Below are 19,120 nucleotides of genomic sequence, written 5' to 3'. Positions count from 1 at the left end.
TGGGGAAAATTTGTAGCGAAAGTTTGAGAAGAACACTGTAGAAAACTGCAGCAAACCTCACCACGAGGAAGCAGGAAGTCAGGAGAGACGTGTTTAGCAGAGAGAGAAGTCTGTCAGTCTTCCTTAGCGAGAAGGAAGCTGTAGACAGAACACTTCCCAGGATGCTAGCCATGCTCCCTGAGCCTGTGTCTGGACCTTAAGCCAGGGAGGGCTGCTCTGGAGGCAAATGTACAGCCATATAGAAAGTTGGCTCATGTGCTATAGAGACAGTGTTTCCCTTTACAGCCCCCAAAATGTGGGAAGTCAACCACACAATGGACTGCAAGTCACAAGTGCTGGCTCTCATGTTTCCAGGACTGTCCCTTAGACCGTGACATGGAAATGTCTCCTTTGCCTGAATAACATCATGCTGGGCAGGGACCTGAACATTTAACAGACAACTGAATATTTAATGCTCCTCAAATTTTTCTCCTGAAGTGTAATTTTGAGAATACAGATTCTTCTCTCAATGGTTGGACTCTACTATGCATTTCCAGGAAATGGGACTTTCTGTAGTTCTAATAGAATCATTAAAAGCCACTTCCAACACTATCCTCACTGTTAAGGTCAACAGCCATTGGCTTTGAAGATGAAGCAATTTTTAGTACTTGAAAAACCCTTTACACTATCTATCTCGATGATTCTTCTTTTGAATTCAGGTCGGTTGGTTGAAGTGTGGGGAGGTTTAAAACCTATCTAATATACACTTGCTAAGCTCTTGTGTAGGATTTAAGTCTGTTCATTAATGGAAGTCTACAGTCAAATTATAGGGCCGGTTCTGAGAAGCACATAGTTCCTTAACCCTGGACAGAAGGGCAACCAAATCCCCAAGATGCCTGGCAATATGTGGCCCTTTAAGCTTCTCTAGAGACAGTCTCTTGAACCCATTCTTGAATTTAATAGCCAGCTCTTTAGGAAAGCCCAGCTAAAACAATTCATGGTTGAGTTTTCTATTGTAAATTTCATCACTGTTACATTCACAGAATACTTAAAGAGGTGACCTGGGTCTTCAAAGCAAAAACCCATCCCAACTAAAAGAACAAAAACCAGCATGATTCTCTCTTTTTACCAGATCTCTTTATTCTTCTTCCCTTACCACGTTTAACTTATTCATCCGAGTTCAGTAGATTGCGTGGAAAAACGGGGATTCCAATAAATTCGTTCAATACCCTAACTCATACTTACAGCTTTTTCAAAACATCTGCTTTCATGTTTTCCACATGAATCATTGTCACCTGACCCTTCAAGAGACTTTTCTCATCCAAATTTGCAATTGGACTCTGCTTCTGTCCCAACGGTGCACCTGGGACACAATAGACAAGAAAATGCTTCCATCTCTGACGTCATGACATTCCAACACCAAACCTTGAGGAGAAAAGTCAAGCTAAGAGAGGAATTCAGTTTCTAAGAATTCAAATTCTTATGCACATTGTTCTACATTCTTGGTTTTACGAAGAGTTAAGTCCAAATTGCCAAAGCTTTTTAATCTTCAAGGCAAGGGGAAGGGGCAGGAAGACACTTCCACTCAGGCAGAGCCAACCAGTGTGGGGCGCACGTGGTGGCTGAACACAAAAGAGGGGGCAGGGTGTTTGTTTTGTTTCGTTATGTTTTTTTGTTTTGGTTTGGTTTGGTTTTGCAGTGAATTATATAGGTTGGGGTAAGATCACTGCTTTTCCATCTTTCTTTTCAGAAAGGGCGTTTTCTAAAAACCAGGTCTCAAAATCTAGACATTCATACAAATTCGGGAAGTTCTCCACCTCTCCCCCACTCTCTCCTTCTCCCCGCCCCCGTGCCTGCGTGCGTGCGTGGGTGGGTGCGTGCGTGCGTCTGTCTGTCTGTCTGTCTATCTATCTCTGTATGTCTGTTTGTCTGCCTGTGTGTGTGTGTGTCTGTCTGTCTGTCAATCTGTCTCTGTGTGTCTGTTTGTCTGCCTCTCTGTGTCTGTCTGTCTGTCTGTCTCCTTTTTCCCCTCTCTCTCTCTTCTCCCCTCCCTTCCCAGGTCTCTCTCTCCCAGTCTTGTTCTCTCTCAGCATGCCTCCTTTCTCATCACTGAGTTGCCACCCATGGAGACATTCATGAGTAACCAAATATTCCCTGTGAGTCTTGGAGCTCAGTGAACTGACTGCCACCTCTCTATCCCTCAGAGTCCTCCTAAGTGTCAGCGATTTATTTCTAACTCTGCTTTGGTGCCTCAGACTCCGATGCAAATATTGACAGAGTACTTCTTTATGAAGCCCAAGGACTGTTAGCTTTCAGCAATCCCCATCTAGCCTTTCGGGCTCAGTAAGCCATTTGCCACAATTTGTCAGCCCCCAATGAGACTTTTCTAGTCAATGAGTTATAACTATTACCATCTGTGGTATCAAGAACACAGGCCTGGGAATCAAAGCCATGGGTACAAACCTTACCTGTCACCGACTTGATGTAGAATCTTGTGAAAATCACTTCCTTTCTTGAAGGTGCAGGTGTGAATGTAAGCGAACACCCTACACAGCATGGTAAGTGGCACAGATCAGGCAGTGAACTGATGGTGTTAGGGAATCCAGTTCAGCGTAAAAATGGGTTAAAAAGGCTGTCCTGGTTTATTTTCCTTTTGTCAGGGAAGAGTTACTTATTTAACCTCCAAAGAAATCCCTTATTTAGACAAATTTCCCCTTTCAGCCTTGTGAGGGGCGAGGTGGGATTGTTTTTGACAAATGACCCATAACTTTAAAAGTTCCAATTTTGAGGTGATGCATGACTTTCTAATAACACAATACTTAACTTTAAGTGGCAAGACCTGGTTTCAGTAAAAGACTATTTGGAGCAGAGTCTATATGAATCTGAAGGCCCCCTGGCAATCTGTGTGCCATGGGCCCGTGTTTCCCTTGTATAATGTAAGCCAGCCTTCCGAAATGAGCAGTTCTAGTAAGTCCCAGGGCAAGAGGGAGATGCCAAAGCAATTACATCTATAGTAAATTCAGAAGAGAATGTGTGCAAGATAGGAAGTAAATCTCTATGGGCACCATTTCAAGGAGAGGCAATAAATAGTTGGTCTCTGCCAACAGCTGTTGGATGCCACCAGCACGGAGCAATTAGAGACAGGATGGATCTGCTGAAGTGAAAATGCACAGTGGCCGTCAGGCAAAATTTTAAGCAGCGAGAAGTCCAGTCAGGGTAGTTAGAGCGCTTGTGTTACTTGGTACTTATAGACTGTGATTTCTAAAAGTACTTCATTATTTTTTGAAGCCTCAAATGAATTGTGTTGTGGCTTACAGATGATTCCAGCCTCACGTCACTGCTTCCCCAAAAACAACTGTCAAATTTCATTCTGTTTTGGCCTTGCATCTATCAATCCCGTCATGATCTAGCTTCTAGAAAGAGAAGCTTCTGGTAGTTGGCCATAATTTTTTACCTCACAGTTTCTTTCAATCAACTGAGCACTCTGTCTGCTCATGCCATAGAAACTATTCTCTAAAGGTCATTGATGACTTCATAGCATGCTCCTACCACCTCCTACAGAATTTGACACTACCGACCTTCCCATGTCTTCTTCAAGCTCTTCTCCCTGCCTTTTCCCTTGCTATTGCCTGTGCCCTCTCTTTCCCAGCATTCCACCTGAGATCTTCTCCTGCTTCGCACTCTTTGATGGAATGACGTCATATACTTTTCTTACTTGTATGTAGCTGCATCGTTGGTGGTCTAGTCAGGAAACAGAAATCATGCCGGTATTTTGCGCATTTTAGTATTTCACAGTGTATTGGATATTAAATGGGTAAACGGGGGCTCTAAAACATAGAAGCCTAAACTCACTCATACAGTAAGATATGAGCTTATTTGGAAAGAGTGTTGTTTCCGGTATAATTAATTAAGATGGTGGCGTACTTGCTCCTCTTACAGAAGAGCCACAAGATGGCTTACAGCCATCTAAAACTCCAGTTCCAGGGGACCTAACACCCTCTTCTGGCTTCCACAGGCAACAGCACACACATAATGCACATCCAGAGATGCAGGCAAAACATATACACATAAAACAAAATAAATTTGAAAATAAAAATAGAGGGAAACTTTATGGCACTAGATTGGCAACAATTTCTTAAAAGTAAACACACACACACACACAAATACAGGCAACAAAGAGAAAACTAGGTATACTAGACTTTATCAAAACTGGAGCTTTAGTTCATCAAGACACCATCACTAATGTAAAAAGGTAACTCTCTGAATAGAATAGATTATTTGAAAATCATATCTGGTATGAGAATGACATAATATAGCAAAATATTAAAACTCAACAATAAAAATATAAACAGCTGTATTCAAAAGTGAGCAAAGGGCTAGAACAGATTTTTCTATGAAGAAGATTGACAAATAATCATAAAATGGTGTTCAAAAATCATTAGCCATAAGGGATATACAGATCAAAACCTCAGTGAGACACTGCTTCATGCCCACACAGGGCACTGACTGAAAAGGGTGTTGGCAGGATGTGTGGAAATTGGGAACTGTTGTACATTATTTGTAAGACTATAATATGCAGCCTCTTTGGAAAACTATTTGGCAGTCCCTCAAAAAAGTGAAGTACAGAATTATCATTTGCTATAGGGGTAGCAATTGTAGTCCAAAGTGTATAGCCAGGAGAATTCAAGATGGGGATTTGTATGCCAAGGTTTGTTGGAGCATTATTCACAGTAGGCAAGAGGTAAAAAAAAAAAAAAAAAAAAAAAAAAAAAAAAAAAAAAAAAAAAAACCTCAAGCATCCACCAACATATAAATAAACAAAGATGGTGTGTGTGTGTGTGTGTGTGTGTGTGTGTGTGTGTGTGTGTGTAAAAACCATTCAGCTTTAAGAAGGAAGGAAGTTTTGACATGGGCTACAACAGGGACACCTTGAATACACTATGCTAAATGAAATAAGCCAGACACAAGAGCACACACATGTGTGATCGACTGATATGACACAAACCTAGGACACATAAATTCATATCATCAGTGGAATAGACATTGCCAAGGGCAGGGAGCTACTGCTTAATAGTTAGTGGTTAATGTTTTGAATCATTAGAATTCCTTGGGAATAAATAATAATGGTAATTATACAGCATTTGAATATATTACTATTGCTGAATTGAACATTTTAAAATATTAAAAAGGTAAACTTTGTGTTATGTATGTTTTACTACATTTTTAAAGTCTGTAAGCAGATCTCAAAGGCCTGGGAAAGTGAAAGTATATGCAGTAGCTAGGCTAAATAGATAGGCAGGAGTTGATTAAGGGTAAAGGAGGGAGGGAGATGGGCACGTATGACATGGTGTTGCCTGAGATCATGAGCAACTAGAAGTAGCATTTCCAAAAGTAACTGAGATGCACAGTAAAGAACCCGTCTAAGGTGATGGAGCAAAACCTGTTTAGCTGTAAATTCCTTGTGTTTGAAGTACTAACATCACCCATTTCCTGAATGAGCCAATTTAAGAAACAAATGGCAGCCAACATCTCCTGGCCACTTAACAGTGTATAAGACACTTGCCTAAGCATTTTGCATGCATCTGTTCAAGTCTTACAACTACCTTTTCTTATAATTTTCATCATTTGACAAACAATATACTGAGCCCTGCTCATCACTTGCCATTTCCTAAAAAGTACATTCCTGTATTCACCAAGAAGGATGTTCCACTTCCTCCCAAGTCAAAATCAAGGAAAAGGCTTTGAGAGTGAACAGGATAGATACCCATAGCCACCAAAATTTAAAAAAAAAACAGAACAAAAAAGTACATGTTACTGGCCCTCTGGAAGCTCCACATGCTGCGGCTCCAAAAGCAGAGTCCTCAGGGAAGCACCCGAAGAAGAAGCCATTTGATCATTGTGCGCTCATCAAAGTTCCCCAATCCCCAAGCCAGATGTGAAACAGACAGAAGACAAGACATTTTTGGTTATCACGGAAATCAACAAGCACCAAATCAAACCAGCTAGGAAGAGAATCCACAACCCTGATGTGGTCAAGGTCAAGCTTGATGGAAAGCAGCAGCTCTGTGTTCAACTGGCTCCCAGTGATGATGTTGTAGAATTGCCCACAAAACTGGAATGATTGCAAGTGCCCCCAGCCAAACAATTCTAAATGAACATTTTCTTTTCACCATTAACAAGAGGGGTGGAGAAAAAGGCTAGGGATGCAACTCAGTAGTAGAGTGTGGGCTGAGCAATTGTGAGGCCCTGGGTTCAAGCTCCCACCCACACGCATGTGCACACATGCACATGTACACACACACATACACACACACACACACACACACACACACACACACACACACACACACCACCTTGTACTTTCAAACTTCAATACTTATTTCACTAAATGAATCCTAAGGCTACAGTTTCCTTCTGTCACCTCACCTCACTCTCCAGACTGAAATCTAGTCACCCTCTAGAGCACCTTCCAATGCCATGGGTTCTACTAAGAGCTCCAACCTGTCTTCCTCAGAATTGGTCATTTCCTCTTCCATCTTCAACTAACGTTGTTCTACTTGGCTCTTCCGTTGCTATGATAAAACATTCTGACTAGAAGAAACTTGGGGAGGAAAGGGTTAATTTCAGCTTACACTCCAGGTAACACTCCATTGCTGGTGGAAGCCAGGGCAGCAACTCAAAGCAGGAACCTTGAGCAGGAACCATGGAGGGATGATGCTTTCTAGCCCACCCTTTACATCATATTTACCTGGCTTTCATTACAGCCCAAGCCCACTAACCTAAAAATGGTGCCTCCCACCATGGACTGGACCCTTCCACATCAATCACTGTGGTAATATATTATGTACCCCAATAAAGCTTATCTGGGGATCAGAGGACAGAGCCAGCTACTAGATTAGACATAGAGGCCAGACAGTGGTAGCATACACCCTTAATCCTATCACTTGGGAGGCAGAGATTCATCTGGATCTCTGAATTCAAGACCACAGTGGAAACAGAGCCAGGAAGTGGTGGCATACACCTTTAATGCCAGTACTGGGAAGTACCCATGCCTTTAATCCCAGGAAGAAATATGGCAGGACACAAAAAGGTATGTAAGGTGTGAGGAAACAGGAAATTGCTGTCTTGAGACTGAGGATTTTGTAGAAGTAAGAACATGGCTGGCTTGTTCTGTTTCTCTGATCTTTCAGCTTTCACCCCAATATCTGGCTCTGGGATTTTTACTGATAAGACCTTTTAAGGTTCTTGTTCCAAATCACCAATCAAATCAGGCTCTCAAAGGTATGGCCTCAGGCCAATCTTGTTGATGTAATCCTTTTGTGGAGGTTCCCTCTTCCAAGATGATTCAAGATCCTGTCAAGTTAACAACAAAAACTAAGGAGGACAAACATGTTGTCTCTGGAGAAGATGGCTTCAGTGATGCCTCCCCATTGGGAGTGTTGGTTCCTGGTGAGCAGAGGCCATTTCCTTCTGTTAGTCTTTGGATTTTCATCCATATTCTTAAAACCTCTTTCATATAAAAGCACTCCTTGGACATGGGTTTTTTCAATGTTCTTGTTTAAAATTGTTTCATGTAATAGAATGTAGTTTTTGGGTTTTTTTGTTTTTGTTTTTGTTTTTAATGAATGGGCAAGCTGAACTTTACAAAGGGGTGTATGACCAAGGTTGTGAAGAAACTCCTTTGTATCACATGAACAGAACCCAGACCTGACTGCTCAATTCTTCTCCACCCTGCACTCCTGTCTTTTCTATCTAATTATGCAAAAAAAAAAAAAATTACCTTGCTGTCTTAGTTAGGGTTGCTATTGCTATGGTGAAACACTGTGACCAAAAGCAAGTTGAGAGTGAGAAGGTTTGTTTGGCTTGTACATCCTTGCCCCTCACTGAAGGAAGTGAGGGCAGGAACTCAAACAGGGCCAGTACCTGCAGGCAGAGGGCTGATGCAGAAGCTGTGGAGGAGTGCTGCTTACTGGCTTACTCCTCATGGCTTGCTCAGTCTACTTTCTTATAGAACCCAGGACCACCAGCCCAGGAAGGCACCACCCATAATGGTCTGGGCCTTCTACCATCCATCACGGATTGAGGAAATGCCTCTCAGCTAGTCAGAACACTTGCCAATTTGCCCACACTCCATAAAGAGGAACATATTTAAAATGTGCAGCTAGAAATGCTGGGAGATTCAGGCCTCCCTTCCTTTCACATGCTTGATAATGTCCTGACTATACTCTGGGCTCCAGCACAGAGGAGATCGATTCCTCTTCTCTCTTCTCTGTGACCAGTATCTATGGCCTGGACACAGCAGGTACTTACTAGTTGAGTGAGTGATGAATCTACTATTTCATTTAGAAGGCCCCAAAGCTATTAGGAGTAATTAACAAACCATGGTTCTTGTTGGTTAATCCTAGCATTTCTGTCTATGCAATTGAGTGCCTTATTCTCTAGGAAATAAATAAATAAATAAATATAATTTAAAAACCATGGCCAATTCTACATCTATGAATCACTTCATTACTTGCTATTTTTCTACATTCCTCCTCTCTGCTCCACTTCTCTCCTCTCTTTTCCTCTTGTCCTCTTCTCCTCCCTTTCTCCTTCCCTTTATTATTATTATTCCTCTTCTAATTCATCCTCCTCCTCCACAACCAGGACTCACTATGTAGCCTTGGCTAGCCTCAAATTCACAGAGATCTGTTTCCTTCTGGTTCTGGAGCTAAAGACATGTACCACCATGCCCAGATCTCTCTTATATCTCATTTTGGTTTTATTTCGTTTTACTTTTAAGACAAGATCTCTCGTATTCCATGATGTTCCTCAAACTCAGTAATTTGTAGCTGAGGATAGACTTGCCCTTCTGATCCTCCTCCTTCTACCTCCCAGAATTACAGCAGGTGTGCCTGCCTCCACCTCTGGAGTGCTGGAATTACAGATGTGTGTCACCATACCTGGTGCTGAGGATGAAACCTGGGCATTTAGGCAATCGCTGCACCGAGTGAGATCCCTCAAAGCTTCCTGGGTTGGGGAATGAATGTTTGTTGAACTTGACCTGACTCTTCTTGTACACCCAACAAGCACCCTTACTCTCTACCTTTTCCTAACCCTTACCCAAAAGGACCATATTTCTGCGCTCCGGTCATCCATCATGATTCCTTCTCCTTGACTCTTCCCCTTCCTCCTACCCCTGCCTAGTCAAGCACTACTTCACTTTTCTAATCCTGCTTAGCCTCCTCCAGATCCCTGGATGCAATTTAATAATGTCAAGCCCTGGAGCTGGACAGCACCAAAGGATTGAAGCCTGAAAGTGTTGTCCTCTCTCACAAATTTATGCAGTAGCCCGTGTCCTAGATTTGAGGGTGTGTGTGTGTGTGTGTGTGTGTGTGTGTGTGTGTGTGTGTGTGTGTAAACTGCCTTACTTTCAGATACAGTGTGGAACTCAGACCAAATAAAATCATTTGTAAATACTAATGCCTCCGGTCTTTAAACCTTTCTTCTGTTGGAATCCTGTTCCCCTTTTTCTTTTGATGGAGCTGTGCTTGTGAATAAAGGGACAGATTCAGAACACAGGCTTCACACAGACAACGGGAAAGAAGGAAGCCCGAATGGCCAGCTGTTCATCTTGTCCCAGCTGTCTACCTTGTCCTGTCCTGAACTCTCAACATTTCCTCTCTGGCACAACTTTGTGCTGAAATTTACACAGATGTAGACAATTACGCCTTTGAAACCTGAAATTTGGCTCACAAAGCAGTTTATTCCGTTGTCTACACAGCTGCCATTGGAGTGAGAATTTAGAAAATTCGAGAGCTTAGAAAATGGGGTCCTCCGTCCCTGCCAGAGACCTTTTGGGCTCGTAACTTTGGGAAACAAAGCGAAGCTGTCAGGGAGGGTTGGTCGTAGCCACCAGCTGAGTTGGCAGAGCCACCACTGGTGTCCCTAGCTTGGGATGATGTATCCCTTCTCCTTTTCCAAGAGCAGGGTCCCGCAGATGGGCAAGCTCCAACGCTAACCCTGTAGGATAGCCTCCTCTGTGACAAAGTGGTTACAAATGTACAGACAGCTGTTTTCCCCTCGTAACTGTGGTTTGGAGCTCCTAGAGTGCCTTAGAGAGGGAAGAGCCGTGCCGTGAAAGTGAGGCCAGCATATGCATTGCAAACCCTTCTCTAGCAAGACTGTGCCAGGGGACTGTAGGGCCCAGAGGTGAAAAGACAGACTTCTCAGAGTGCTACCAGGCTGTTATGCGGGTGACGGACAGCTTCAAAAAGGTGACGTGCTGGATCCAGAGGAGGAGATAAAACAGGAGCTTTTCAGAGGCGGCCAGGCTCTGGACACAGTAGAGATGGCGGAAGGAAGAGGATCAGAAGTTCCAGGATGGTCTGAGATGTAAAGCAAGACACTGCCCCCCCCCACACACACAAAGGTGACAGCCACAGAGAAATCTAACTCTGTGTGTTCCTAGTTTACCAAAGAAGCATGTGTGTGCGTTATCACACACGTGAGGACAAGTGGATTTATAAAAGGCTTTTCTTCCCTCTGGCCCCTCCCCCTTCCAAAATCCCAAAAGAAAGATTCCCCCTAGCCCTTGTTTTGGAAAGATGAAGCTAAGATATCCTTTGACTGGTGACCAGTCAGCCATACTCCGATGAGCCCCCAAGTTCACTTTCGTGAACCACTGGATCTCCCTGTAACCAAGAAGAGGACGCCATTGGTTTGCAAGGGGTTGGCAAGCAATTTCCCTGACTCAAGATCGAGTGGTGGATCTCAGGAAAATGAAGAGAAGGATTCTTGTCCATACCCACCTGCAGCTGCTGAGCTGCTGGGCGGCTGGTACTGGGGGTGGGGAAATCCATAGCTGTCCCTGGATTCATGTTGGACAAATCAAATTTTGCTTCCTTTCACATAACCCTATCACAGGAGTCAGAGACATCATCAGATGTCCCGTAGCAGTTGGTAGACCTCTTGCCAGCTTCTCTGAATAAGGAAATGAATGCTGCTTCTGTCCCCTCCTGAAGGACATTTACCCACCTGTACTCCTGGAATACATGAGCCCTGAGAGCTCCCTCTGTGTTGTGTACTTCCCAGTGTCACTGGATCATTTCATGGTTCCCAGTATGTTCGCAACCTCTGCTCTATTTCGTTGTCAGATTCCCATATGAATGGGCCCTGGCTGGGTGATCTTACTTACCTACTCATTCCAGAGCAAATGTTGAGTGCATCCTAATCTTTTTCCATGTTAAAACATACCTAGGACTGAGATAGCAGGGCTTATGTAGGCTACACACACACACACACACACACACACACACACACACACACACACCCCTACATCACAAACTGCATTTGATATCCAGCCTACTACAGGATATGTTGATGATGGCGGCAGAGGATTGGTGGACAGATGCTCCAGGCAGAAAGAAACTACAGAACATCTGTCCCAGTCCAGACTTCACTTCTCTTGCTGTTTCTACTCTTGATATTTTTTCACTATTTTCCCTTTACTTGCCCCTAACTATTTAGTATTAACAGAATAATTGGAATGAACTGTACTATGAAATATGTACATGATCTTCAGCCAGGGTAGCTAATCCTCTAGGATTTAATTTGCCATCTGAGAGAAACGCTAGCCTATGACAATAGCCAATTGCAGCTGAACTAGAACCTGAGGTCACTGTAACCTGCCCAGACTGTGCCGTGCTGCTGGAGGACCCTTTTCCTTAACCATACATAACCTCACCTGTGACACCCACCTGGGATTCTCTCCCCACTGGGAGGGTAATGGTAGGGGTGCTTAAAATAGAAAAACAAATTCCACATCAAGCACTACCTTAACAAGAAAATACTCTCATTGTAGAGGTCAGGGCTCTACGCCATTCCCTCGGTCACATAATCAAAGAGTCACTTCACTGCAGCCAGTCATAATTTTATCTTTGGATTATGTCATGTTCTTCTACATAGACAGTGTTATATGATGTGTCCTCATTTTTCTCGACACACTGCATGTAAATTCAAGGTGTCTTTCTAGTCAGGTCATCAAAAAGACAGACTGAGGGAGACCTTTATTAACCCTGGGATTGGCAGGAGTCAGCGACACAACCCCACGCTTGATGTGTTCTTCCTGCTACAGATTCGGAACGTGGCGGCCAACTTATGCGTGGACAGCAAGCATGGAGCTACAGGGACCGAGCTGAGGCTGGACATCTGTGTCAAAGACGGTTCTGAAAGGACGTGGTCTCATGAGCAGGTGAGTCAGAAATCATGGGAACGGAGGCTAGTGGGGAGCTGAAGATGGCAGGGAAGGACAGGATGGGAAGAAGTCTCTGGGTGAAGTTTGTCACCAACCAGATCCCTAGTTGGTTGAGCCTGGTCTGTCTCCGCTTCTGCTCCTTGTCAGAGGAACTGTGATATTCAACCAAGATAATAGACCAAAACGTGTTTCATCTCGGAGAACAGGGATTGGTGTGATAGCTCAGCCAGGGAAGTGAGTGCTTTGCACATGTGAAAGCTGGAGTTTGGCCTCCCTGAACCTGTATTTTCAAGGCTGAGCCATGCATGCTGGCATGTGCTGGTAATCCCAGGTCTGGGGAGGCAGAGGCAGGTGGATCAATGGGGATCGCTAGGCAACTAGCCTAGCCTTCGTGGTGAGCTCCATCCAAAGGAATGTAAGAGCCATCCAAAGGAAATGTAGACAGCAGCTGAGGAATGAAACTTGAAGTTGTCCTCTGATCTCAACACTCACGTGAGCATGCCCATGCCTGCACACAGGCACCCCCATACACACACACACACACACACACACACACACACACACACACATACACACACACACAAAAGACTTTAGAATGAGAGTTGACTGTGACCTGAAAGCAGAAAGGCAGCTATTGCAAGGACAGTGGTGACCAGTCATAAGGAGCTAAAACCTTGAAGAGTTGAGTGGGGATGGGGATAAATGAGGACGAAGTAGGGTTAGGGATTTAGCTCAGTGGTAGAGCGCTTGTCTAGCGAACACAAGGCCCTGGGTTTGGTCCTCAGCTCCGGAAAAAAAAGAAAAAGAAAAGAAAAAGAACAAAGTCTGTGCAGAAATGGCCCAATGAAGTGCATGATTTCGTGTCCTACCTTTATTTTTTGTTACGTGCATGTGTGTCCATGTGGGTGCCCACACCTATGCACACCAGAAGAAGGCATGCATTTCCTCCTCCAGCACATTCTACCCATGCTTTGGAGAGTCTCCCCCCTGATTCTGGGGCTTGTAGTTCCTCCCTAGGCTGGACGTCAACAAGCCCTAGCACTTCCCTGTCCCTGCCTCACTCCCTCAGAACTGGGGTCCCAGGCACAGGCCTGTGCAGGACTCTGGGATCCACACTCCGGCCCTAATGATGGTACAAGAAGACATCGTAACCACCGAGCCCTCTCCAGCCCCTTACATACTAACTCTGGAAACCTAATTCTTTTAATGGAGGTAGCAGACTCGTTCGCTGTGACCTTATCTTGCTGTCTACCCCACAGCAGCACTTTTCAAGACAACCCTGGAGAATGCTGGGGTATTCATCCAGCAAAATCTTTACATCAAGGGCTCAGCTTTGTGTTTGAGATCTCATCTCACCTTGCTTTTCCCTCCTGGCTGTGCATTAAAGTAATGCATGGCCCTCTTGTTGCAAGAGTAGTTTTTAGTCATGCCTGGAAAGGACAACTGAGGCAGGGGCATCCCAACATAGACTTCACAGAATGTTTTCAGACAATGTATGGCTTTGATCGGAAGACATTTCAGCGCAGCTCCGGCTAAGGAAAGTGTGATTTCTAACCCAGCTCAAAGACCGAAAATCTTCGGAAAGGGTCTCTCCTGAAATGGTGTCACCCGTGACAGAGAAAGGACGGTGTTGAGGTGTGCAGGCCCCTTTCAAGTTTGAATAATGAACTATTTCAATTAGGAAGTACAGGATGGATCACACAGAGTCTACTAGTATCCACAGCTATAGTCAAAGTTACAAGGAAAACAGCTGAGGTCTTTCCATATCCTCCTTCCCTCTGCAGAAGGGAACACCCAAGTCAGGGCAGTGTGTGCTCACAGTGTTCACTGTTTCTCGGGGAACATCACCATCAGGACAGTGTGTGCTCACAGTGTTCACTGTTTCTCGGGATCACCATCAGGACAGTGTGTGCTCACAGTGTTCACTGTTTCTCAGGGAACATCACCATCGGGGCAGTGTGCACTCACAGTGTTCACTGTTTCTCAGAACAGACCATAATAACTGTCTTGTGAACACAACAGCAGTAATGGAGCACGTTCTCTGCTGCCATGACTCTCGTGCTCCAGCTGGATCCCTCAATGTCTGCCCTGAATCCTGGCCAGGAGGAGGCTCGGCTGGAGTACCCTTGTCCTTCGGGGAGAGTCATTAGCTTATGCACACATTCCGCACAGAAGAGTCTTGACAAAAATGAACCATTGAGCGATGACCCTCCCCAACCTAAGATCCTTAAGGAGTTGCTTAAGCACACTTGTCTTCTCCCTCTTTTCTCTTCCTGGCCCTCCTGCATCCTGAATTACAATCAGAGCGTCAGGATGCTGGGAAAGTAGCCAGTTCACACACCAGTCAAGGATGAACCTTATGGGGTAACACCAACATCTTCTAACATCCTCTAACTGGTCACTCATCCAACAGTGTTCTAGGAAGACAGACGGCCTTAGAGTCAGGCCAACACGGCTCTCACTTTAAGCCAAGCAGCCTCGTTCAATTCTTTTAGGCCAGCGGTTCTCCATCATTGAATAAGGACAGCAGTCCCCACCTCCTATACGGGGTTTTCTGAGATGTAATGATGCCTGAGATGTAACATTAACTCAAATATGAAGTCAACTCAGTCACTGTACTCTCCCTTCTGTCTTCACACACACACACACACACACACACACACACACACACACACACACACACACGCTGTCATGCTCTCGGGTTCAAGGCTGCTGTGACATGGATGCACCGGTCCATTCCCAAGATACTCATTCCTTCCAACAGATCCGATAGAATGGACCATTCCAAGAAGGCTCCGAAGCTCTAGGATGTGGTGATAGCTACCAAGTGTCATATGGGAGCTCACTGGCTTCCTCCTCCTCTGTGTCCTCCCATAAGCAAGCGCTACTGAGGTGTTGCCAAGCATCGGAGGAATATGGTTGCCTGGCACTCCCAACAAGCAGCCGGGACTCCAGCCTGAGGGCAAGCAAGAATGCTCAGGAGGCCTCCAGTAAGGCTAGCATTTGGAGCACGTAGGAAGGACCGTCCCTAAAACTAAAGAGGGAAGCCTTAAGGGAAAACTTCTGCTCTTGGGCTAAATTTGTCTCCTCTTTTCAGCCCAAGCGGGGAAACAAATTTAGATAGCTTATGGGGAAACATGTCTGGATACCTGACCCAGGCTTACTATGTCTAAACAGGAGGCCTGAATTCTTATTTGACAGATTAAAAAAGGAACACGAACAAACTGAAGTATATCGCACACTTTTATTGTTGATTGCTCATTTACCTCAGGCCAAACTGGAAAAAAAAAAAAAAAAATCTATGGTGTGTAATTTACAGAATGGTCACCAGAGGGCAGCACTAGACAAGAAGAAAACTTCACCAGGCAAGAAAAATATACCTATCTATTATCCCTGCACTTAATAAAGCTCTTTAAAAAGATTTCCCGTCTCTGTAGTCCTAAGGCTGGAACTACGAGGAGAATAAAGGTGGCAGGGGAGAGAAAAAACTTGAATCTGGCTTGAAACCTTTTACAGGCAAATTTATACGACCATAATTAATGAAAGCCTTGTGCAATATTTTGCTTAAAGACTAAGTTATAATTCACTCTTTTACATTTAGGTTAAAATTCCTGGATGAGGAGTATATCAGGCCAGGGAAATTATGGATATTCATTTTAATTCCAAAGCCTCCAAACTGACTAAAGAATAAACAAACGTGTTCCAAAGGCGATGTCGAAGAAGGGGCCACTGTAGCATGCCTTTATAAGGGAAACATTCTGCCGCAGGACATTATTCAGGACTAATCCGGCTTCTGGGAGGGAAGCAGGCATATGATTCATCCTTCTGGGGTCATTGCTGAGCTGTTTGATATCACTGGAGCATGGTGTGCTGGCTCCCAGTTTCCTCTAGGGATCAAGGAATCAAAATAAAAATAGATCCAAATATAAGTGTAAGATCTAGAAGGCCACTCCCAGCCCCCATTATGAGTACCCAGGCAGGGGCAGAAGAGAGGAGGTGTGTTTGGCTTGGCCTAGTTTGGCTGTTCTCTCTGCAGGCCCAGCAAGCAGGCACTGGGCTCTTGCTGGGAAGAAGCTTTGCAGGCTTTGTGGTCCTGCTGAGGAAGCAGGCAGACTTTCTCTTTCCAAGATCTGGAGGAGGGGGACACACACAAACAGAAATCCAAACAAGACAGTGCGTGCAGAGAAAGGAAGGACACACGCCTTTTCTTTGGGAGTAAATCATCTCAAAACAGCATTCTGATGAGTACAAGCTGTAGGGAGAAACCTGTTAGAACTCAGATTTCTGCATCTCCGAAATAAAATATAACTACCCATAGAGAGAGAAAAAAAATGTTTTTCAATTGTCTCTTCGGGTTGCCAGATTAAGATAAGTATATTTGCAGCTCCAATCTGGAGAATTTATTTGTATAATATATTACAGTCCAGACCCAGGCAATGTTACACACATGAATATGGAAGCTAGTAAATGGGTCATGACTCTAAATCTATATTTTTTTAAGTACTGCTCAGAAGAAGAAAGGCCGGAAATTGACATCCATTTACTTTCACAAGAACGGTTTGAGTTTGAAAAGAAAGCAAAAAGCACCAGGGGCTTTTAGTAAGTAAATCTAGATGCTTGTGGCTAGTCAGAACCACCCAGGAGTGGGAGGCAGATTGTGAGTGTCACGGTAAGTCCCTGAGCAAGATGCCGTCACCAAGTCTGCTGGTTTCTGCTCCGGCGAAAAACGTGTCTAAGGAATGATCCATCTGCCATGACCACTGGGGAAGATAAAGGGCTACAGGAAGCATTTCAAAGACGTACGAGAGGGAAAAATAGTTATTGGAAGGTGCAGAAAAATAAAACAATTGGTGTAATTTGAAGATTTATCACCGGGGCCCAGGATCGCAATCACTGGGTAGCAATAACAATACAGAATACCTTATGAAAATTCCTTTCTAGCCCTCAATACAAAGCTAGAAACAGGGAACAGAAGTTGCCTAAGTGTGCCCAGATATGATTGTGACAGTAGACGACATCTACGAGACAGACTTGCTGTCACTCGGGTATTCTTTGGGCCTCAAGGGATCCATGTAATGTAAAGTAGGAGGAAATGGGATTCAAGAAGCCGGGACACTTGAGGCAGAAGTCAGATCTGTCAAATGAATGATCTTCAATAGGTGGGGATTACAATTGCTTTCCTCTTTAGGCTTCCGGGTATATAAAAGCTAAGACACAGAGAGAGAAGCTGGGCACATAGTCCCACCCCCTGCATGGAGAGAGACTGTGTTCTCTGAGAATGCAGCCCTGGGTAAACTGATCACTCTCGCTCTCTGGTGGAAGACTATTTGGTGGGAGGTGGATCTAGGAAGAGTTGAGGGCGAATATGATCAAAACACATTGTATGGAAGTCTCCAAGAACGAAGAAGAGGATGCTGAGGAAAATGAGGAAGAGATTAAGAACGTCAGAAAGAGAGAGAGGAACTGAGCGGAAGCCTGACGGTAACAGAATGCTCCTCCGTAGTCTCTGCCTCAGCTCCCACCTCCAAGCTCCTGTCTGGAGTTCTTGCCTTACCCTCCCCTTGATGATGAGCTGTAACCTAGAAGCCAAGTGACCTTTTCCTCCCTAAAGTTAACAAGTAAATAAAATGTATAAAACGTCTAGTTCACTGCGTTTAGAATCACCCAGGAAACACACCTCAGACAGTGTGTTTTTCCCGAGAGGTCTGACTGAGCTGGGAAATCCTGAGAGAGATGAACACTGATGCTCTGCTAGCTTCTTCCTTTATTTTTATTTTTATTTTTTAAGTATTTTTTATTAAGAATTTTTTTATTCATTTTTGTATACCAACCGTAGATCCCCTCCCTCCTTCCTCCCACTCCTCAGCCTCCCCCTCCCACCCCCATTCCCACCTCCTCCAAGGCAAGGCCATCCATGGGGAGTCAGCAGAGCCTGATACATTCAGGTGAGGCAGGTCCAAGCTCCTCCCCCTGCACGTAAGGTGTCCCACCATAGGCACTAGGTTCCAAAAAGCCTGTTCATGTCCTAAGGATGGGTCCTGATCAAGCTACACAACTCTCTCCCTATGCAGATGGCCTTGTCCAGTCCCATGCAGGCTCCTCAGCTGTTGGTCTAAAGTTCATGAATTCCCACCAGTTTGGTTTGGGTGTCTCTGTACATTTCCCCATCATGGTCTTGATGCTCATAGAATCCCTCTTCTCTCTCTTCGACTGGACTCCTGGAGCTTGGCTGGTACTTGGCTGTGGATCTCTGCATCTGCTTCTTCCTCTCTGACTGCACAGGCAAATCTAGCAGCCACCTGACAGACACGCCAGCCCTCGTGTCTTCTCTCAATAATTGAGGATTTCCTCCAACATGAGCCAAAATAAATCTTTCAAAATAACCAAAAAGAAGCAAGTTATTACAATAGTCTACACAAGAGATGTTGAGAACGATGTTTGTGAAGATTTGGAGGATGGAACTAATTCCAGAAATGCTTAGGAAACAAAAGTGGCATGATGTGCCTTAGCGGTATAGTAGTTGCCTGGTGTGTGTGAGGCAGTGGGCTCCATCCCCAGTACAGCCAAAGAAGAGAGACAGTGGCTAGACTTGCCAGGTATTAGATGAGGAAGTAAAGGAGACAAAAGTTCCGAGACTCCATGGCTGACAAGATGAATGATGTCACCACCAACTAAAACAAATTACAGGAGAACAGGCTAGCCAAGAAATGAAACTCCAGGGAGTTCAGGATATGCTGAATTTGAATCCTCTAGGAGACACGGTTGGAAGTTCCTGCCAGGAGCCGGACACATGGTTGATGGGTTGCAGAACATTTTGGTGAAAGCCAGTCTGAGAGAATTTAAGCCCAAGCAGGAAAGAAGGAGAATAGACACCTTTGGAGACGCCATGTTGAGCAGACAGATGAA

General features: G+C 44.6%; 1 protein-coding gene across 1 annotated transcript in view; it reads left to right on the top strand.

Annotated features, from left to right (window-relative positions):
• Galntl6 (polypeptide N-acetylgalactosaminyltransferase like 6) overlaps nt 1–19,120 on the top strand; it is a 1,096,110-nt gene that overhangs the window by 1,056,229 nt on the left and 20,761 nt on the right. Inside the window, exon 11 of the mRNA XM_036209517.1 lies at nt 12,095–12,211. Within this exon, the coding sequence (XP_036065410.1) occupies nt 12,095–12,211 (117 nt within the window). The remainder of the gene's footprint in view (nt 1–12,094; nt 12,212–19,120) is intronic.

This window comes from Onychomys torridus, chromosome 17, assembly GCF_903995425.1.
Source record: "Onychomys torridus chromosome 17, mOncTor1.1, whole genome shotgun sequence".
NCBI lineage: Eukaryota > Metazoa > Chordata > Mammalia > Rodentia > Cricetidae > Onychomys > Onychomys torridus.
Note: the sequence above shows the minus strand (reverse complement) of the source record. Positions and strands in the feature narration are given on the sequence as shown.